At 60.8% G+C, this 20,429-nt stretch overlaps 2 protein-coding genes across 5 annotated transcripts in view; both read right to left on the bottom strand.

Annotated features, from left to right (window-relative positions):
- Positions 1 to 154: 154 nt before the first annotated feature.
- GRK2 (G protein-coupled receptor kinase 2) lies at positions 155 to 8,586 on the bottom strand. 3 transcript variants are annotated; one of them, XM_051776740.1, is made up of 21 exons: positions 8,384 to 8,584; positions 7,228 to 7,304; positions 6,558 to 6,631; positions 6,189 to 6,290; positions 5,887 to 5,961; positions 5,371 to 5,432; positions 5,027 to 5,078; positions 4,774 to 4,865; positions 4,418 to 4,517; positions 4,240 to 4,318; positions 4,034 to 4,164; positions 3,507 to 3,601; positions 3,322 to 3,429; positions 3,179 to 3,245; positions 2,797 to 2,897; positions 2,639 to 2,705; positions 2,449 to 2,544; positions 2,209 to 2,371; positions 1,993 to 2,129; positions 1,760 to 1,873; positions 155 to 1,034 (listed from the first exon to the last, which is right to left on the bottom strand). In XM_051776740.1, the coding sequence occupies exons 1-21, from the start codon at positions 8,494 to 8,496 to the stop codon at positions 873 to 875; spliced, it is 2,067 nt and encodes a 688-aa protein (XP_051632700.1). In that variant the 5' UTR covers positions 8,497 to 8,584; the 3' UTR covers positions 155 to 872. The 3 variants fall into 3 exon arrangements, with proteins under 3 accessions (XP_051632700.1, XP_051632691.1, XP_051632687.1); XM_051776731.1 differs by lacking the exon at positions 155 to 1,034 and having other exon boundaries at positions 1,041 to 1,870; positions 8,384 to 8,586; XM_051776727.1 differs by lacking the exon at positions 155 to 1,034 and having other exon boundaries at positions 1,041 to 1,873; positions 8,384 to 8,585.
- A 1,350-nt stretch (positions 8,587 to 9,936) lies between these two features.
- Positions 9,937 to 20,429, bottom strand: part of KDM2A (lysine demethylase 2A) — a 37,320-nt gene continuing 26,827 nt past the window's right edge. Inside the window, exons 14-22 of one of the 2 annotated variants that reach the window (XM_051776556.1) lie at positions 19,006 to 19,089; positions 17,025 to 17,291; positions 16,463 to 16,594; positions 16,294 to 16,383; positions 14,863 to 15,575; positions 13,713 to 13,876; positions 13,285 to 13,443; positions 12,895 to 13,110; positions 9,937 to 12,788 (exon numbers count right to left, since the gene is read on the bottom strand). In XM_051776556.1, the coding sequence (XP_051632516.1) occupies positions 12,607 to 12,788; positions 12,895 to 13,110; positions 13,285 to 13,443; positions 13,713 to 13,876; positions 14,863 to 15,575; positions 16,294 to 16,383; positions 16,463 to 16,594; positions 17,025 to 17,291; positions 19,006 to 19,089 (2,007 nt within the window). In that variant the 3' untranslated portion in view covers positions 9,937 to 12,606. The remainder of the gene's footprint in view (positions 12,789 to 12,894; positions 13,111 to 13,284; positions 13,444 to 13,712; positions 13,877 to 14,862; positions 15,576 to 16,293; positions 16,384 to 16,462; positions 16,595 to 17,024; positions 17,292 to 19,005; positions 19,090 to 20,429) is intronic. The other variant, XM_051776567.1, reaches the window with a different exon arrangement.

The raw sequence follows: 20,429 nt of genomic DNA, 5'->3' as shown, positions 1-20,429 counted from the left end.
TGTCCCCAGAGTGCCATTGCGTCCATGGGGGGACACAGGGGCAGCCCTGTGACAGGGAGGTGACAGGGACACGGTGACACCCTCAGCAGGCACAGTGACCTCTCCAACCCCTGCAGGGAGGAGAAGCCAGGTGGTGTTTTTCTATATTTTTATTATAAAAACTCTTTTTTTTGGCATTCTCACATCTCTGCTCATGAAAATCTCACTCACCCGGTGGCCCCCCCTCTGCCCGGTGCCCCCCATGCCCAGTGCCCCCCCAGCCCCTGGAGCAGAGTGACCAGAGACCAATATTTACAGATGCTGCCAGGAACTGGGGAGGGAGGGGACGCCTGTGCCCACCAGGAGGCTGATTTGGGGGGGGTCCCCCCTGATCCCTTCTCCCCTGGGAAGGGGGGGTGGCAGTGGGCTGGGGGTGCCCCCCTTGCCCTGGGGGGTGGCAGGAGGGGCAGGGGCAGAGCCGGGGGGTGCAGGGGACCTGTGGCACAGTATTTACAGGGGGTCCCCCTGGCACACACACACACACACACACACACACACACACACACACGAGGAGTTGGCACCCACGGGACAGGCACAGCCACGCGGGGGGGGGACACACCAGTACCCACCGGCCCCCTTTGGCACACGTGGCAGTGGGGAAGCGGGTGGGCAGGGGCGGGGAGGGGGGCGTGGGGGCTGCCTTCATCTGAGCCGGAGAGTTCACAGAGGATCAGGGTGGGGACACCAGGGAGAGGTGCCCAACGCCAGCGGCGTCACCGCAGCCATGCCCCTGGGGTGGCACCAGCCCCGGGGGACACGGGAGGACACGCGGGAACCCAACCCAATAAATTAGAGGTGGGGTGGGAAGGGGGGAAGGGGACACCAGGAGGGGGTCAGAGCCCGTTGGGGGAGCGCTGGATGAACGGCACTTTGCTGAGCTCCACCACGGGCGAGCGGGGCTTGTTCTGCATGCGGGGCACCCGCTGCAGCAGCTGCTGTGCCTGGCGCTGCGCGTCCCGCAGCTCCTTCCGCCACTGCACCAGCTCGGGGTCGCTCTGCGGGGCAGGGAACGGGTCAGGAGGGGCTCCCCAAGGGGACAGAGCAGCCAGGAAATGCCCAGGGCAGGGAACAGGTCAGAACAGGCTCCCCAGGATACCAGGGCAGAGGACAGGATAGCCAAGGACTCCCCAGGCAGCATACAGGGTGGTGGGCTCCCCAGGGTGCCAGGGAAGGGTACGGAGTGGTTGGATGCTCCCCAGGGCAGGCCATGGGGGGTCAGGGCAGGGGACTGGTGGTCTGGGGTTCGCTGAGGCCCCAGAGCAAGATTTGGTTTGTCATGGCCTCCCCAGGGTGCCAGGGCTCCTGGTTTGGGGCTCCCTGGGGTGCCAGGGCAAGGTACAGGGTAGTTTGGGTCTCCCTGGGTTCTGGAGCTGCCCCAAGCTTTTAGTATTCATGCCCTGTCACGGCTTGAAGGACTAAATGTGCAGGGCTAGTGGCCAGCAAGAGGTGGCCAGCAGCTGGCAGGAGATGGTTAGTGCCCAGCAGAGGATGGTTAGAGACAGTCTGGAGGTGGCTAGTACCTAGCAGAGGGGATGGCTAGCAGATAGCAGGAGTTGGCCAGCACCCAGCAAGGTTTGGTTAGTGCCCAGCGGGAGCAAGTGGCACTCGGGGAAGACGGCCAGTGAGGGGGCAGGGGGTGGCCAGCACCCAGCAGAGATGCCAGTGGCCTCAGAGGCTGGCTAGCCCTAGGGGTGACCCAGGGGGAGGGGGGCACACTCACATCACACTGCAGCACAAACTGCTTGCCCCCGCGGATGCGGAGCAGGATGCACTTCCGCTCCTTCACCTGCGTCTCCTCCACCGAGTCGATCTCCTCCATGGTGAGCAGGGACTGCTGGGGGGACAGGCTCAGCCCGGCCCCTGGCCCCCCACGCACCCCAAACCCCTCACAGTGCACCCCCTGTGCCCAGCACACCCTGGCACCCACCCAGTGCCGTGCTGTGCCCGCCTTACCGGCGACTCGCCCTCCCCACGCCACTCGAGGCGGTTGGGAAAGAGGTAGAAGTAGCGGCGCTGCCACTGTGTCAGGAAGGGGTTGCCCAGCTTGGCCATGTACCCGTGCATGATGCAGTCCTTGCCCATGGCGTACTCTGTGCCCGGGAGAGGCGGGGTCAGCCCCGGATGCATCCCGAGGGGGCTGTCAAGGTGGGGGTCCCCAGCCCCACTCACCCTCCTCGTGGCCCAGCTGCTTGTTCTTGGCCTTCTTGCGGGCCTCCAGCTTGTCGGTGTCAGCGTTGACGGCGTTGAAGACAGTCTCGGTCACCTCCTGCTGCCAGCGCTCCGAGATGGTGAGCGGAAAGTTGCGGTACAGCTCCTGGTCGCTCTCCAGCAGCTGGGCAGGGCGGGATGCCGGGGTGAGGGGCTGCTGGGCACCCCACGCCCCCACGCTCAGCCCCTGCGTCCCGGTACCTTGATGCCCTTGGTGTCCTCCTCGTCGAAGGAGCCGATGTCGAAGGCGTCGGCCGCGTTCACCTCGCCGCGGGGCGGGATGAGGGGCGGTGGGTACTGCGGGTCAGAGGGGGGTCAGAACGGGGGGGTCAGAGGGGTGGCTGCCTGTGTCCGTGTCCCTGTCCCCAACGATGGGTGTAGTGCCCCTCACCTTCTGCAGGAAAACCATCTGCCAGTCCAGGCCCTTGAAGAAGGGCTCCTCCTTCACCTCCTGAGCCCTGGGGAGGGAGGAAGGCGGGTGAGCTGTGCTCTCGGGGCAGTGCACCAGCACACCCTCCTCGGTACCCCAGGGGTTTTGGGGGCACTCACCCACGCCCCATGCAGCCCAGGCGCCGGTTGACATCCCGCTGCAGCAGCCCCTCGAGCAGGGAGCGCAGCTCCGGGGAGAAGGAGTCCGGTAGCTCCACGGCCTGTGGGAGATTCCATGAACACGTTGGCACCAAGGGACATGCGTACACAGGGCTAGGGATGCACACAGATGTGCACAGGATACACGCAGATGGGCGCGAACATGCACTCTGGGCATGGCTCAGCGTGAAGGACCAGCTGTCCCTGACCCCTCACACCCCCAGTGAGCCCCCCAGGCCGCCACCAGCACATGGTGGGGGGCACAACAGCCCAGGGGTGCTCGTGCCCTGCCCTCACATCAGCACCCACCGGCACACACACACACAGGGGTGCCCCCACTCACCATGGTGAGAGTCATCCGGTCAATCTCATGCTTGTCCTTTGTCTTATGCTGCCGAAATGGGCTGTGCCTGCGGCGTCAAGGGGAAAGGGGGGTCAGTGGTGCTCACCTGTGCCCAGCCGTGCCCACCCGAGCCCAACACTCACCCCCGGAGCAGTTTGAAGAGCATACAGCCCAGGGAGAACCAGTCGGCACTGCTGTCGTACGCCACCCCCTTCTGCAGCACCTCCGGCGCCATGTACCCGTGGGTGCCCCTGGGGAGGGGGCACAGGGGGGTCAGGGGCCGCCCCGGGCAGGTGGGCAGGGCGGGCAGGGGTGTGGGCACACTCACACGCTGGCGTGGGGCTTCTTCTTAGAGAAGTCGCAGGCCAGGCCCAGGTCGGAGATGCGGACGTGCCCAAACTCGTCCAGGAGGATGTTTGCTGGCTGCCAAGACATGGCATTCCCCCTGAGCCCAAGGACAGCCCATGGGCACAGCTGGGGAGCTCTGTGGGATCTGGGGTGTCCACAGGACTGAGGTGGGACTGGGAAGTGCTGATGGGGTCAGTGAGTACCCGCCCCGAGGTCTCAGAATCTGTGATGGATCTTAGGGGGTTCCTGCAGTGTCAGGGGTGCCCAAGGGACGTGAGGGTGCCCTCTGGATTTGGGGAGTGCCCACAGGGTCTGAGGGCTCCTGCAGGGTGGCTGTGACACCTGTGACTGCCCATGGAGTCCTGAGGGCTCTGCAGGGTGGCTGTGACACCTGTGACTGCCCATGGAGTCCTGAGGGAGGTTTCTAAAGGCCTGAGGATGCTAACAGGGCATCCTGTGGGGTCTGAGGGTGCCCACAGGGGTGTGGGTGCCTGTGGGAACGGTCACCTTGAGGTCACGGTACACGACGAAACGGCTGTGCATGTGCTCCAGGCCCAGGATGATCTCGGCCGCGTAGAACCTCATCTCCGCCTCCGAGAAGACGCCGTGCTGGGACAGGTGATAGTGCAGGTCCCCCCCTGTGACCACAGGGACCAGCTGTCACCCTGGCACTGCCCCCTGAGCCACGGGGTCCCTCGGGACCGGGGTCTCACCGTTCATGAGGTCGAGGATGAAGCTGAGCTTGTCGGGCGTGTGGAAGGCGTACGACATGCACACGATGAATGGGCAGTCCTGGCAGAAGACACGGGGGGGGTCACCCTCCCTGTCCCTGTCCCCTGTCCCCTGCCACAGCCCACCAGCAGGGTGCCAGCCCTGCCCGTATGCCCTCACCCCGGTGCTGACGAGGGACAGCATGATGCGCTCGTTGAGGGCCAGTGTCTCGCCCTGCTTCATCTTGATACGCTTCTTGTCCAAGCACTTCATGGCATACCTGGGGGCACGGAGTCCCTGCAGCCACTGTGTCCCCACAGCCATACCACCGTGTCCCTCCAGTGCCACCACCCACGGCCACATCCCCACCACCTCCCACCCACGGCCCTGATGTCCCTGTAGCCATGACAATATTTCCACAACATCCTGACACGTGTCATCATGGCAACACCCCTGCAGGTGCCCTTGGGACCACCAGCAGCCCCAAATCACAGGTGGATCCCTCTGTCCCCCCCACATGGAGCATCCCCTGTTACATTTTGCCCGTGTCCGCTTTCCGGCAGCCGTAGACCTCCCCGAAACCGCCGCGGCCGATGATTCGGTGAACACTGAAGTCGTTCATGGTGAGCTGGAGGGGGTGACAGGGAGGCACAGGTGAGCCTGGACACCTGGGTCCGTGGTGGTGGGGGGATCCAAGCCCTGCCTCAGTTTCCCCAGGGGAGGAACACAGAGGCTCCCCGTGTCCCCCTCCCTGGAGGTGCATCCTGGGGCGCAGGGATTCCTGCTCACATGGATGTTCAGCTCCACATTCTTCCACTGGCAGAACCGCGTGAACTTGTCACTGCAAGGAAGAACAGAGAGGGCAAGAGTGGAGACCCTGGAGAAACACCCCCTGCCAAGAACCCTCGGATTTGTCTGGATACAGGTAGCACCCCCTGGGACCCCTGTCTGGGAACAGAGACCCCAGGACAGATCTGGGGATGAGAAGCGTTCCCTGAGTCCTCAGTGTAGTGACAGATACCCCTGGAGCTCTATCTAAGAAGGGACCCCCTGGTCCCAGTCTGGGCTGGGAGACCCAGGTCTCCAGGGGGATGGGACACCCCGATCCATGTGGGACTTTCCCTCCAACTCACCTCTCGATGAATTTCTGGAAGATGCCCCCTCGCAGGTTCTGGCAGATCTCCTCAATGTAAGGCTGGAGGGGACACAGAGCTCAGCACGGTGTCCCCAGGGATACCCACATCACCCATCCCCCACCATTACGTGAGGTCTCTCCATCCCTGGGATTTCACAGCCCCCACTGCCACTTCCAGGTCCCCAGGGATGCTTCTGCCACTCAGGGTCACCTGAATCTCTGGGGACCACAACATCACCAGCCCTGGGGACTCCACTGTCACCCTAGGGTGACATCCCTGCTACCTCCAGCTCCCAATCCCCCGATGACCACCCCATGGGGACCGTCAGCAATCTCCCCTCACTCCCACCATGCTGGGGATCCTCACACCATCCCTTGGGCTCCCCATACTTTCTGAGAACCCTCCCTCCCCCACAGCTCCAGGGACTCCTGTCATCCCCAGCCCCCTTTAAGGATTAACTCCCCGAGTACCACAGGTGGCAGGGACTCCCTCTCTGTCCTGGGTGATGCCCACCTGGAAGAGATCTGGGGGCACCTGCTTCTTGCTCAGACGGCTCTGGACATGCTCCGTGGCACTCTTGGAGAAGGGCTGTGAGGTGAGATGGGATTGTGTCACCCTGGATAGAAGGGACAGGGACACAGGGGCCAGGCAGGGGAAAACCCACAGAGGGGGTCTGTGTCTGGGTTTATGGTTCCCAGGATAGAACCTGTGGAGGATTCGGAGCTCCCTCTGAAGACACTGGGTACCAGGCCCCTGTGGGCACACTGGGGACACCCCTCCCACCCCGGTGCCTCGCCCCATGGCACGGCACTCACGTGGGAGCAGGCCAGCAGCTCCTTCATGATGTAATGGTCGAAGATGTGGCGACTCTGGGTGGCTCGTTCCTCCTCTGAGTCCAGCTTCTCGTACTTCTTGATCTGGAGAGGGCACAGCTCCCGTGGCACAGGGGCACACAGGACCTGGGACACTGGGAACCGTGGTCCCAGCCCTTCCATGTGCCACATCCCACGGGCACACGATGGTTATCCCATCCTCCGTGTCCCCTAAGCAGCACCTCCCGGCTCCCTGGACTCTGTCACCTTGGGTACTGCTCTTGGCACCACGTCTGTGGGCCTGTAGGTATCAAACCCTAACCCACCCCTCCTCGTGAACACAGGGCTGTCAGGGGGGTGCCCCCATCTCACCTCCTCATAAAACTCCATCAGGGGCTTGGCCTCCTCGGCCTGGTTGAAGGCAAAGTCCCGGAAAAGCAGGTAGCCTGGCAGGGACAGAGCCACAGCATGAGAGATGCCAGCCCCACGGCCCACATCAAAGGACACAGGGACCATCCCCTGGGCCTGCCTGGCCTTCTACCACCCCCATGCCAGGCTTGGAGAAGGGGAAATGCCAAGGACGGACCGGTGAGGATTTGGCAGGGTGACACGGGGAACAAGGCTGGCACGGGGAGCAGTGCTGTGGGGCACCGTGGGGCAGGGCAGGGGGGCAGTGAGGGGGCTGATGTGGAGGGGGACACCGTGTCAGGGGCATGGGCAGGCACCACGGGCAGGCTGCTGTGGGGAGGACGTGCCCGGAAACCGCCGGAGCCGGCAGGAGGAAGTGAGAGGCGCTTCCTGCCCAGGACGGTTAAGGCTGGCGTGGGGGGAAGTGACAGGGCGGGGGACACGGGGTGGGGAACGTGGCGCAGCCCCCTGGCACCCATGTCCAGCCCGGCCCCACAGCCCCCCTGCTACCTCCAGGGGGCAGGGGAATGGCCATGGCCACTACTACTGTCGTGGTGGCCACCAGCCCACCCTTGAGGGTGCTCCCCCAAGTGCCCCCCGTGTCCCCCACGGCCCCCCCCTGCCCCCAGCTCACCGATCTTCTGCGTGAAGATCTTGTCAAAGGTCACCTCTCCCCGGTCCTCCAGGTACTTCTGCATGACACTGCGGATGCTGGGGAGACACCAGAGGGACTCAGTGCCCCTCGTGCCCCCTGAAAGACCCCTGCTCCCAACACACTCCCGTGCCCATCATACTCCTCCTCTCCCACTCCTCCCGTGTCCCCCAAGCCCCGGTGGCACACCTATCCTCCCGTGTTGTGTGTCCCCACCCAAGTGTGACAAGTTGCTGGGCCCCTGTAAGGATCACAGGGTGTCCCACGCACTGGGGGTCCAAGGGAGGTTGGGGAGGAGGGCATCCCCAGAAAGCCTCCTGGGTGCCTGGAAGTGAAGGCACAGGAGGGCACCGGGGTCTGGAAGGGGGAGTGGGGACCCTGACCATATGTGTGCACCTGGGCACAGGTGTGTGTGTGTGTAAACATGAGCATGCACGACAGCAGGAGAGCAGGGGGGTGACGTGGTGAGGACAGAGGGGGTATATACACATGACTCTATGTCCATGTCCCTGTGTCTCTCTGTTTGTGTCTGTCTGTTGGGCAGGTTGACTGTGTCATCCATGTCTGTGTGTCCATGTGACAGCCAGGATGTGTGAGTGCCCATGTCTGGGTGTCCACATCTGTCTGTCTGTGCGTCAGGAAGGATTTGTTTGTGCGCCCATGTCTGCGTGTCTGTGTGTATGTCAGGCAGGATATGTGTGTGCCCATGTCCGTGTGCCTGTGTCCGTGTGCCTGTCTGTATGCCAAGCAGGATGTGTCCATGTCTGTGTGTCCGTGTGTGTCCATGACCATGTCTGTGTGTCCCTGTCCACGTCTGTGTGTCAGTGTGTGCGTGTCCACGTCCGTGTGCCCATATCCTTGTCCGTGTGTCTGTGTCCATGTGTCCGTGTCCATGTCCACGTCCGTGTGTCCGTGTGCCTGTGCCGGGGCAGGACGCGGTGCCGGAGCGCAGCCCGGGCAGGTGTTCCCGGCCGGTGCCGCGCACACACGTGTGCGGGAGTGTCTGTGACACGCGGGTGTGAGCGAGCGGCGCCGGGAGCGGCGCGGACGGGATGCGCGGGGGCCGCGGGGGGGTCTCGGGGCTGAGAGTGGACGGACGGACGGACGGACCCCCGGAGTGGCAGCGGCGGGGCCTCACCTGGGCTCGGGCAGGACGATCCTCTTGCTGGCGCGGGCGGCGGGCGCGGCGCGGCTCTTCTCCATGGCCATCAGGTAACTCACGTCCGCCAGCACCGCCTCCAGGTCCGCCATCGTCCCGCGCCGCGGACCCGCCGCCGCCGCCCCGGCCCGACCCGCCGGCCCCGGAACCGGAACCGCGCCCGGAAGCGGAACGGGGCCGGGCCGGGGGAGCCGGGCGGGGGCGCGGGGAGCGGCCGGGCCGGGCTCGGCGGCGCCGGGACACGGGACGCGCGGGGCCGGGAGCGCCGGGAGCGCCGGGAGCGCCCGCAGCGGGAACGGGGCGCGGCCGCACCGGGAACGGCGGGCGGGGCCTGCGCCGCCGCCCCGCCCAGCCAGGGGGGGCCGGACACCGACGGCAGCGGGGGGGTGACACCGGGGGGGACAGTGGGGGTGTCTGCGACATTATGTGTGTGTGACACCGGCTGTGACACCGGTGTGTGACAGTGAGAGTGTGACATTATGTGTGTGTGACACCGGGTGTGACACTGCGTGTGTGTGAGACACTGTGTGTGTGTGTGTGAGACACTGTGTGTGTGTGACATTATGGGTGTGTGACATTACGGGTGTGTGACACTGGGTGTGACACTGGGTGTGGGTGTGTGACACTGTGTGTGACATCAGGGGTGTGTGTGACACTGTATGTGACACTGGGGACTGTGTGTAACAGTGTGTGACAACAGGTGTGTGTGATACTGGGTGTGACACCAGGAACATGTGTGTTACACCAGGTGTGTCTCTGTGTGACACTGGGTGGGTGACACTGGGTGCATCTGACACCAGGGGTATGTGTGTGTGTGACACCATGTGAGTGTGACACTAGCTCACTGTGTGTGACACTAGGTGGGTGACACTGGGGGCGAGTGGGTGTGACACTGTGGATATGACACCGTGAATGTGTGACACCATGTGACACTGGCTCTGTCTCCCTGTGTGTGACACTGTGACATTGGCTGTGTCTCACTGTGTGTGACACTGTGTGCGTGACACTGTGGGTGTGACACCGTGAATGTGTGATACTGTGTATGTGTGACACCATGCGAGTGTGACACTGGCTGTGTCTCACTGTGTGTGACACTGGGTGGGTGACACTGGGGGTGGGTGGGTGTGAGACTGTGTGTGTGACACCATGTGTGTGTGACACTGGCTGGGTGTGTGACAGTGGCTCTGTGTGTGATGCCCTGCATGTGACCAAGCAGGTGTGATGCATGACATCTCATGTGTCACCCCACATCACACGATGTGACACCAGGTGTGACCACACGCCAGTGCACGTGGCACTGTGCAGCACCACATGTGCCATGTGGGTGCACACACGTGACAGCAGGTGTGACCATGTGCATGTGACACCATGTGCAGGCTCCCTGTCCCCAGGGCCAGGAGGGGACACCAGGAGGGGACAAGCAGGGGCTCTAGGTGCTCTGATTTGCTCAGTCCTGATGCATCACTCAGGTGACACACGGGGACTGGGGCACAGGGAGGGTGGCGTTGGCCTCGCCACCTGCAGAGGAGGATCTCACCCACGGAAGAGCAAGCCCTGCACCTCGCCATGCAAATGTCACAGCCCAACCGCCGGGGGGACGTGGGCTGTGACATCCCTGCAGGCTGGGGGATGCCAAATGTCACCCTGGTGGCCCAGGAATCTGCCAAAAGAGAGCAGAGGGCAAGGACTCACATGGCCCTGCCAGGAGGTGATAGGACACAAGCACAGCTGCCACCACCCACCAGGATGGGGACACAGGGATGGCTGCTACTGCCACCCCAAGAGATGGACAGGGGGGACAGAGGAGGTCCCAGCCTCGTCCCCTCCACTTCCCTCACAGACAAACAATGGGCAGAGCCAACACTCAGGGATTTTAGTTCGTTGTTTTTTTTTTCTTTTACTTTTTTTATTCCAAAAATCCACCCCCAAGAAACAAAATATTTCCCTTGGGAGGCTGGGATCTTCCCTCCCCCCACAACAGCCTTGTGGTAATATGTTATGAGTAAAGATCCTCTCTAAAAATCCCAGAAAAAAAAAAGGAAAAAAAAAAAAGGAAAGGCAAACTGAAAATGAACCAAAAGTAACTGCCAAGTAGGTGCCCTCCCTCTGCCCCAGCCAAGAACCCCAACCCCAACTGAGAGAGCGCAAGACTTTGTTTGCTTTTACCCTTAATGCTTACATTTAATTTTAAAGCACAAACATCAGAGATGGACTCTAAATCGCCAACAAAAAAATAGATATTTACAATATTTCTCCAGGGAGGGGAAGGGAAGGAGGGAGGGAGGGAGGGAGGGATGGGGGGGGGGGATCAAAACAAAACAAAAACCACAACCAAACCCTTAAACAAGTAACTTTGCTTGCAGGAGTTGTCTTTAGGGAGCAGGCTGGGTTGGTTTTAAATCACTAAGTGATTTTTTTTATTATATATAATTCTCTTTTTTTCTTCCTTGTGGATTTGCACCACACCGGGGTGGTGAGGAGGGTCGCCCGCAGGCGTCTCTTCAGGGCACAGCGGGAAGGGGGCGCTGTCCCCGTGGAGGAGGGACCCCACACGGGGGGAGCCCCTGGCCCTTCTAGCCACACTCAACCCCAGCTTTTTTAAGTTTTCTTTCTTGTTGCAAAACTCAAAATGAATCCAAAGGAAAAAGAAAAGCTTTTAATTCTTCCGACGTCTTCCCTGGTCGCCACCGCCAAGAGAGGCTGAGGCCAAAGGGTATTCCTCTCACCCAGGGGTGTTTTCCTGCTCCGAGCCCTCCAGCAGTGAGGCCACACCACCCCTTGTCCAGGCACTCCGGGATTGTCCCCTCGGATCCCCCTGTGGCAGCCGGGGACAGTCCCCACGCCCAGGAAGGCGGTGGGTGGCCACCTCTCCTCCCTTATTGCTTCTGAAGCAGCAGGGGGGTGGGCTGCCCTCGGGGGGACCCCCCTGTGGGGCTGGGGACGGGTGGCACAGAGGGGACACCCTGGATTGTGCTATCTGTACGCTGCCAGGGAGAAAGCGGGGTACTGACGGGGGGGGGAGAGAGTCGGGGAGCGTCCGGGCACAGGCAGGACAGGGAGGGAAATAAAATAGTGACCCAGAAAAAGAAGATTCCAACCTTTTTTCCTTTCTTTTTTTTTTTCTTTCTTTTTTTTTGTTGTCTTTTTTTTTTGTTTTGTTTTTTTTTTTTGTTGTTTTTTTTGTTGTTTTTTTTTAAAGTGCAAAAAGCTCTCTGCTGCCCTAGAGAGAGGTTCTTTGGACCGACCATTCATTGCAAAGGAAAATCGGCAGCGAAAAGGGGGGTGGGGGAAGGAGAGGACGATGCAGGGGGGTGGCCGTGCCAGTTCGGTCCCGGGCCATGGAACAGCCCTCGCCCCTCCGGCCCCAGAGTGCTTCACGGTGCCGGGAGCTGGGGAGGAAGAGGAGGCAGCTCCTGTCCCCCCCACGTGCTCACTCACCCCTGGCTGATGCTTCCCGAGTCCTCCCTGAGCTCTGATGTACCTGTGGGTTCTCCCCTGCTCCATCCCCTCGGACAGACGGGAAGGCTGATGCTGTCCCAGAGTGGAAGCGAGTTATCCCCCAGCCTCGCCCCCCCGGGCTCTCAAAGCCCCTGCTCCTGGTGACACCCCAGCCACGGGGCTCCTGCCCTCGGCACCCGAAGAGCCGCCCGGATGTGTGGAAGCGGCGGGAGAAGGAGGGGGATGTATCACAGTCCCTGCAGCCAGATGAGGGGAAGAGAAAGGGCGTGAGAGCGCAGGGCAAGCGCCGAGCTGGTGGTGGCACAGAGGGGTATGGGGTGTTTCGGCTCTGCTCCCGCTTCCTTGGAGAGACCCTCAAGCTTTGTGCTACCGCGGAAGTGACAAGTGTTTCAAGGCAAGGAGACGATGGGAAGGAAGGGGAAAAGCTGGGGGAAGAGGGTGCCCCATTTCTCTGCACAGAGACCTCTGTTACAAGCTCCGCCCCGGGAGCGGCCAGCCTCCAGGCTGAGGCTCCCTGCCATGTGCCCGTTCCTCCTCTGGTACTGGCCAGCCTGGCGGGACATCTTCCTCGGCAGAAGTCCCGGGGAAGGAGGAGGAGGAAGGACAGTGGAGCAGCGGCCCTGCCTGCCGAGTCAGGTGGGAGGCAGGACACGGAGGGCAAGGTGGGGAGGTGGAGGAGCGGCTCTCCAAGAGGGGTGGGATGGGCTCTTTTCCTTCTCCTCAGTCTGCCCCGGGGAGGGTCTCTAGCTGATTTTTTGGATCAGCTTCTCATCGGACAGGCAGTAGAGGCTGTTGATGGACAGGTCCGAGATGAAGTGCTCACAGGCTTTGCGGGTGATCTGTTTGCAACCTCGCAGGTCGATTAGGGTGACGTTGGAGATGCGGCGCAGGTACAGCAAGGCCTGGTCCGTCAGCTTATTGCAGCCTGCAGGGAAGGGAGAGCTAGAGTGAGGGGAACAGCTCTGGGAAGACATCCCGTGTCGTGCTGGGAGGAGGGAGGTGCTGCAGGATGGCCGGAGCAGCGCACCCACCTGCCATGTTGAGCTCGGTGAGGGAGTTGCGTGTGGAGGAGCCCACGGCGGTGAGGAGGTTGGCCGACTGGTCCGTGAGGTGGTTGCAGTGGCTGAGGTCGAGGCGGGAGAGCAGGGGCATATGGCGGATGATCAAGCGCAGCGTGGCGTCGGTGATGTCCAGGCCGGCGAGCCGGAAGTCGATCATGTTGCGGAGTTTGCTGCGATTGTCCTGACCTGCGAAGGAAGAGGAGGAGCTGAGCACTGACGAACTGCCCTGGCACACTGTGGCACTCCAGCATCACCTCCCCGCTCTGAGATCGGAACGTCATCCCCTTCCATCTCCCCACAACCCCCAGGGACCCTCCTGAGTGACCACCTCTCCAGCCCTGCCCCGGGGCAGCAGCTTACTGGGTTTGTCTGTTGGAGGCGTGAGTAAGTCCCGGATCTGAGGGTCCTTGATTCCTACTGCCCACCGAAGATCGAGGGTCCTGAGAAGGGGGCAGCTGGAGGTACTGAGAGCACAGACCGCAGACCAGGAACAGCCCGCTAAGATGAGGTCTTTCAGGCCTGGCAGGAGGGAGAGAGGTAACAAGTCAGACGGGTTTGGTCAGCTCTGAGGCATCCCAGATCTCAACCCTCTTTTTCCAGGCACATGAGGAAGCAGGTCCCCTCCCTGCTTGGGGTGGGACGTTTGCTGGGGATGAGATCCAGGAACCCCGGGAGTTCCCAAGCTGGCAGGTACCAGGGTGCAGAGTGTGTCTCACTGTGCTCCAGCCCTCAGGAAGCCTTGGAGCAGGCTGGTGGCAGATAGGGACCCCTCCCCAGCCCATGCTCACCTGGCAGCCTGTTGACGAGCCACGTAAGCTGTTTTTTGGAGATGTTGGTCCAGCTGAGGTCGAGGCTGACCGGCTGCCTTTTGATGATGCCGCTCAGCGCCTGGGGGGTGATGGACTTGCACCTGCTCAAGTCTATCTTTGTCCACAATCTCTTGTCACAGCACCTGGGGACAAGGACAAGGCTGAAAGTTGAGCCCCATGGGATAAGAGACAACCAGTGGGTTGCCTGGCTTCAGGGAGAAGCCCAGCCCTGGCATGGCCTCAGCCACAGAACAAGGCTCTCCTCCTGGTTTCCATAGGTTTCCCCAAACATGGGAGGTTGCTGAGGGTATCTGGCCACCCAGGGACACCCAGAGCAGATTCAGCAGGGTTTTGCTACCACAAAACAAGACTCAGAGTCACAGCTGCTGGTCTGCTTGTCACCTCCAGGTGCTCCTCCTGTCAGGGCAGAGATTCTAAGGATCCTCGCTCCCAGCAGACACAACACTCCTCCTGGTCCCATCCTACAGCTCCAGCACCACTTGCTGCTTTGCTGAGAGCTGTGGCAGAGCCCAGAGGTGGCACAAACTCTTTCTCTCCCACAGGAATCTGTGGAGACCCTGGACCCAATGGCAGCTCAGCTGAGCCCCTGAAGGTGCAGACAAGGGGACACTGTCCTCCAGCCATCACACCACACCCTTCTCACCGGCTGCTGATCAAAGCAGGCTGGTCCTTTCCCATCGCTCCATCCCTGCTGCTCAGCGGTTAGAAACCTCCCAGCTTCCATTCTCATCTGTTCCCAAGCCCTTCACCATGCACAGCTGTCCCAGTGCCAGCATTGTCTTCGGGCCTGCTGCCCCCTGAGGCACTTCCAGCCAGCAAATCCATCCTGCCTCAGCAAACCCATCCCGCCTCAGCCTGCCTTCCACACTTTCCCTGCCTGCCGGCAGCACAGGAGGCCAGGAAGGGCAAGGACCATCAAGGTAGCGGGTGAGGAAAGGACACTGGCACCTCATAAGGACATGGTGGGGGACACAGATGCTCAGATCTCCCAGAGGGGACAGTAAGGAGCAGTGCACACAGGTCCAAGGGCAATGCTGCCTGGCTCCAGGGAGCAAAGGGAAGGCAACCAAGCATGTCCCCCCAGCCCACCCCGGGTCCCCACACTCACCATTTGTACCAGGTCTTGCACACCCGCATGCACTCGCAGAGCTCCCTGCGGGTGAGGTAGCGGAAGACGGACATCCAGACCTCTCTCTGCATGCAGCTCTCCTCATCCTCCTGCGCCCGGCCCCCGCGGCCGTTCAGCCGGGCCGCCCCCCCCTCCTCTGCATTCTCATCCTCATCCTCCTCTTCCTCATCCTCCTCCTCAGCAGCCGCCTCCTCCTCGCCCCCACTCCGCAGGGGCATCCTGGCGGGCGCGTGGCGCACGACCACGCGGGGCGAGTGCTGCAGGTTGGCGGAGGAGGCCGTGATGGCTTGGAGCTTGGGGACGATCGAAGTGCCGTGGACGTCTTTGGTGGGGCGCTGGAGCGTCACGGTGAGGTAGGAGCCGTGCAGCTTGGCCTTCTCCACCTCCGACAGCTCCTTCTTGCCGCTGGGGTTGTTCTCCTTCTCCCGCACCATGGTTCGCTCCGTGGCCTGGAGCCGCAGCAGCTGCCGCCGCTTGAAACGCTCGTCCCGGCTGGCGCTGTGGTGGTCGCTGGGGCCGGCACCGGGGGATGAGCGCGTCACCACGCCCCGCGGGGACGCCGGGTCGTGGATCAGCTGCAGCATCGGGGTGGGAGAGTTGGGCGGTGGGGTCAGGGGCTCCTCACAGCTCCGCAGGGGCCGCAGCACCTTGGCTTGTGCCGTGTCATCGTCGCTCTCCTCCACCTTCCGCTTCTGCGGGGAAGTGGGTTAGCAGGGGTGGGGCTGTGGTGGGCCTGGGGAATGTTTTCCCCCTTTGTTCTTCCCCAGGGAAACAATACAGTGCTGAGCAGGGCTTGCACCAGCAGTGCCCAGCAGAATCATAGAATGGTTTGGGTTGGAAGGGGCCTTAAAGATCATCTTGTTCCAAACCCCTTCCATGGGCAGGGACACCTTCCACCAGACCAGGTTGCTCCAAGCCCTGTCCAACGTGGCCTTGAACACTTCCAGGGATGGGGCAGCCACAGCTTCTCTACGCAACATGTTCTAGTGATTCACCACCCTCTGAGTAAAGAATTTCTTCCTAACAGCTCATTTAAGTAGCACCAGGATCAGAGTCCACCCACACCAGGAACCAATGTTCTCCTTCCCCCTTGACAAAAGGGGTGTCCCCTGAGGTTGGAAGTGGCTTCCACTAAATGCCTAACAGTCCAGTGTGTCTTGCAGTGGAATCTCTAAGGATCCCAGCTCAACATCAGTGGGAACAAGGGGTGCTCATCACAGTACTGGGGGACTCGCCCCTGTGAGATGCCAGGATAGGATTGCAGCAAGATGTGGGCGGGCCCCCAAGTGCTGCACTCCCACAATCCTCACTCTCACTAGTCACTGCCCAACTGGTCCCTCCAGCCCACCCTGGCTGAACACATCCCTGGCAGGATGCAGTGTGATGGAGGACAGACATTCTGCTCCTTACCTGGCCCTTCTCTGTGTCGTCACCCTGGTAGCATTTGGGGCACTCCCAGCAGTTGGGGAGCTCATCGTTGAGCAGCCCCTCCCCATCCATCTGCAAAGAAAAGGAGGGGGTCAGCAGTAGCCCTGCCCCAGAACCAAGCCCCCCCATGCCCAGCACCTGCCCTGCTCACCTGCAGACAGCCAGGGTGAACGATCTCGTTGCAGATACAGCACTCCATGAGCTTCTTCTCAAAGTCCTGCGAGTCCTCATTCTGATCCACCTCGCCACAAAGTGCACATGTGACCGAGTGAGGCAGCCTGGGCTACAAAGGAAAGCAGGGGTGAAACCAGGGCAAGGTGGGACAGCCTTCCCCCTTTCCTTCCCTACTACCTGAATCATGGGGAAGGGGCCAGCTATTCCCCAGGAACCAAACTTGGGTAATTGCCCTCCTCTGTCACAGAATCACAGAATTGTTAGGGTTGGAAGAGACTTCTGGGGAGCATTTAGTCCAAACCTCCCATCTAGAGCAGGTGACACAGGAAAGGTCCAGGTGAGTTTTGAATGTCTCCAGAGAGGGAGACTCCATGCCCTCCCTGGGCAGCTGCTCCACTGCTCTGCCATCTTCAAGAGAAAGTTCTTCCCCATGTTGAGGTGAAACCTCTTGTGTTTTAGTTTATGGCCCTGATAGGGCACACAGAGCCATGGCCAGACTGCAGGAGTCTCCCAGGGGAAGACTGAGGATGCAGACTCACCGCTAAGCACTGCCGGAGGACGCAGGACTGCTTCATGCGGCCAGGCCCGCCGAACTTCTTCATGTCCCTGCAGTAGTGGCACATGCCACACTCGCCCTGCATGCAAGCCTTGCATTTTCGGCACCGCACCCGCCTCCGCCTGGCGCCCGACACGATGGGAGAGACCGTGGGCCTGACGGGTGTTGGGCGCGGGGTCGGCTTCATGGTGTGAGGCTTGGTGATGGGGATGGTGGGCAGGCGCACCCGCAGCCGGGCCTGGAGCTTCAGCTGGCAACAGAGAGAGAAGGGAACAGGGTGAGAGGAATGAAGCACTGCATTGTGCTGAGGTCTGAAAGGCTCTGATCGGATCCGGCACTGCAATGGATAACATGCTGGAGAACAGCTCTGCACCCTCACCGCTCCACAGCCAAAGGAGCCTGGATTGGTGCTTCCCCAGCAGCTCTCCCTGAGGACACTCCATCACCCCACACCAAGAGCTCCCCTTCCTCCTGCCCCCCATCAGGACTCAATAATGGGTCTGAAAAGGGGTGATGAGTCCCAAAGACACCACAGTGTTCCAACAACATCCACTCTTTCCTTTTGAGGCAAGGAATGACAAGGTCCACCCGGGCTGTCCTCTCTGTGTGTCACTCAATGATTCTCGTGGGTCCCTTCCAACTCAGAATACTCTGTAACTCCTGTCTGTAACCCATGTCACCTGTCAGCTCTACGCAGGACAGGGATCAGCTCTGGGCACTCCTTCCCAAGCTCAAGGCACACTGGGAACACCCACACCCCCGTTTACAGTACAGGTGGGACAGCACTGCTCTCCAGCTGACCTTTGCCACCCTGCATCCCATCAGCCCTCAAAGGAAATCTGCTGGCTGCAGCATGCTTCTGGGATCAGCCCTGATGGGGTGTCCACCACAGCTGAGGGGCTTGGGGAAGGGCAGGCTCCCAAAAATCCCAGCACAAGGATGGGGCTGGGGATATGCCAAGCATCTGAGTGCTGCACCCAAAGGACGTACATGTCTCCAGGTCTCTTCTCCCAAGAAAGCTGCCTGAGATGCTTCTGCTGCACAAGGACCAGCAATCCACACTGGATCTCCTTGGGCAGGGCAGGCAAGCAGAGACAGGCACCTCCAAAGGGCAATCCGAGAGGCTTGTTTGTCTCCAGACTCCCAAATGGGGTGCTGCCCACCCTTCCCAGAGTGATGGGGTCCTGCTCATCCCACAGCCAGCTTGGGAGCCTGTCTCCCGTCAGGAAGGAAGCAGTGACCTCGGGGATCCAACCTGGCAGGCCACAGGAAGGCAGCCTGCAGAGGGGAAGTCTGGCTGCTCTGTGCCTCCATCTGCTCAGCGAGCTCAGCCCGGGCTGTGGCCCAGCTGTGGGCCCTGGGTTATGAGCATAGCTGGAGAGGGAAAGGGTAGGGATGCATGGAAAGGTCCCACTGCTGAGGAACTGGCTGCTATCCGCAGGGAGCTGCCTCCCTTGGGGTTGTAAGAGCCAGTACTACAGCAGAGTGTGCTGGCAAGGACAGGGACGCAAGGGACATGTTCAGCTTGCAGTGAGGGGCTGCACGATGCTGGCCTTCAACCCCACACCTCACATCACTACAACAGTGAGACCTTCCCCAACACACAACACTCCTCAGGCCACCCAGGACTCCCTTATCAAGCCAGAGCTGCTGGGAGAGCGGGATCACCCCTTCCTCCAACAGCCAAGTTCCATGTTCTCTGAGCATGACCAAAGGGCTGGAGAACATGGAGCAGCTGATCCAGTTACCACCCATCAGCTGAGCTGGGATAACCGGCATGGTGGGAGAACTCCATTCTGCCAGCAAACGAGTTTGCCCGCGGTGCTGTGGAGGTGGTTGCACCCTACATCCCACCTTGGCACTGCTCCCAAGGCGGGTATGGAAGCGGTGCCACCACACCCCAGTCCCGGGCAGCGACTCAGCCCCACGTGACACCCACCCAGGTCCCTCCTCACAGCTCTTACCTTATCTCTCTTGGGCCACTGGACGATGGGGACGCCTGTAAGTGCCAGTTTGGGGTCACTGTTTGCGTATTCTTCCAACAGCAGCTAACAGGGAGAGAGGAGTAGGGGAAAACACAGCACAGAGACAAAAAGCACAGGTGTGAGCAGAGGGAAACACGGCTGCTGCCAGTGAGGCAGGCTCCGACCAGATGCCAAGGCCAGCACGCTTCAAAGGCAGCTGGGAAGGAGCCCTCCTCTTCCCATGCCCACCAGCAAATGATTTATGCATTCCAGGAGTTTGCAGGCTTTGATTTTTGCCCTAAAAATGCAAGGAGATACCCCAGGTGGACAGTTGAGCCCATCCCCTCAGTGCTAAGCCCTAAAAAGGTAAGGAGATGCCTCAGGTGGACTAAGCCCTAAAAAGGCAAGGAGATGCCTCAGGTGGACTAAGCCCTAAAAAGGCAAGGAGATGCCTCAGGTGGACTAAGCCCTAAAAAGGCAAGGAGTTGCCTCAGAGGGGCTAAGCCCTAAAAGGCAAGAAGATACCTCAGGTAGCCAACCGGGCCCATCCCTCCCTCCAGAGCTAAGCCCTAAAAGGCAAACAACTCCTCATGCCAGGGAGGTGCAAAAGCATGCTGAGGGTATATAAACTGACTGGTGACTTTGAGAATTTGGGGGGTTCTCCTTCTCCCCCACTGCCTGTGAATCAAGGCCATCGCTCTCAAGCATCGCTGGATCCAGTGGGCAGTGACTATATCCATTTCTTTTGTACTCTCAGCTTCTCTTTTCCCTTACTCTCATCCTGGTTTTCCTCTCCCCTAAACAGTTTCTCCCCCCCCCCCAAAGTTATCTCTGTATTGCATTGTTTTATGACAACACCCAAACTGTTAGCATGCTTATTGATACAGAATTGTTAAAATAAACCTTGTCAGTATATGTTTTCAAACACCGATTATTCAGTGTCGTTTCACTCTAATCCACCCCAAGGGAATTATTGATAAAAACCTGGGTTATCCCCCCTCCCTTTTTCTGGGGCGGGTCGTAACACTCCCCACATGAGACAGACAAGCTCTGTCGAGTCGATCTGCACCAGCGCTTTCATCAACTGCATTTCAGCCCCGAGGCCCCGCGCTGGGCGGTGGTAGGGGGAGAGCGCCAAGATTCGGCAACTGGGGGGATTTATGGGGGAGGATTCACCAGAATCGGCCCCCCCATCTGCTCCCCCGGCATGGAGCAGCTGGAGGGTGCAGTAGCAGCGGGATGTGGTGCCCCAGCACCCCCTCCATGGCCTGGCACAAGCTGCTGGGTAGCCGAGAGCTGCTCCCCCGCACTGCCTCGGGGTTTGGCTGTGACTTTGACGGAGAGATCCCTCGGCACTGACCGGACTGGCACGTTGCCCTACGGCGCGACAGCCCCTCGCTCCCGCTGGACCGGGGCTCCCACAC

The sequence above is a fragment of the Manacus candei genome, unplaced genomic scaffold (genome assembly GCF_025592945.1).
Source record: "Manacus candei isolate 608988 ecotype Guabito, Panama unplaced genomic scaffold, ASM2559294v1 h1tg000009l, whole genome shotgun sequence".
Classification (NCBI taxonomy): domain Eukaryota; kingdom Metazoa; phylum Chordata; class Aves; order Passeriformes; family Pipridae; genus Manacus; species Manacus candei.
This window is presented reverse-complemented; position numbering and strand designations above follow the sequence as displayed.

Coding starts and splice junctions, on each gene's coding strand:
- GRK2 (XM_051776727.1), bottom strand. CDS start 8,496: ATGGCGGACCTGGAGGCGGTGCTGGCGGACGTGAGTTACCTGATGGCC. Junction 7,305..8,383: donor ATCGTCCTGCCCGAGCCCAG/GTGAGGCCCCGC, acceptor GTGTCTCCCCAG/CATCCGCAGTGTCATGCAGA. Junction 2,130..2,208: donor GCAGCTGGGCCACGAGGAGG/GTGAGTGGGGCT, acceptor TCCCGGGCACAG/AGTACGCCATGGGCAAGGAC.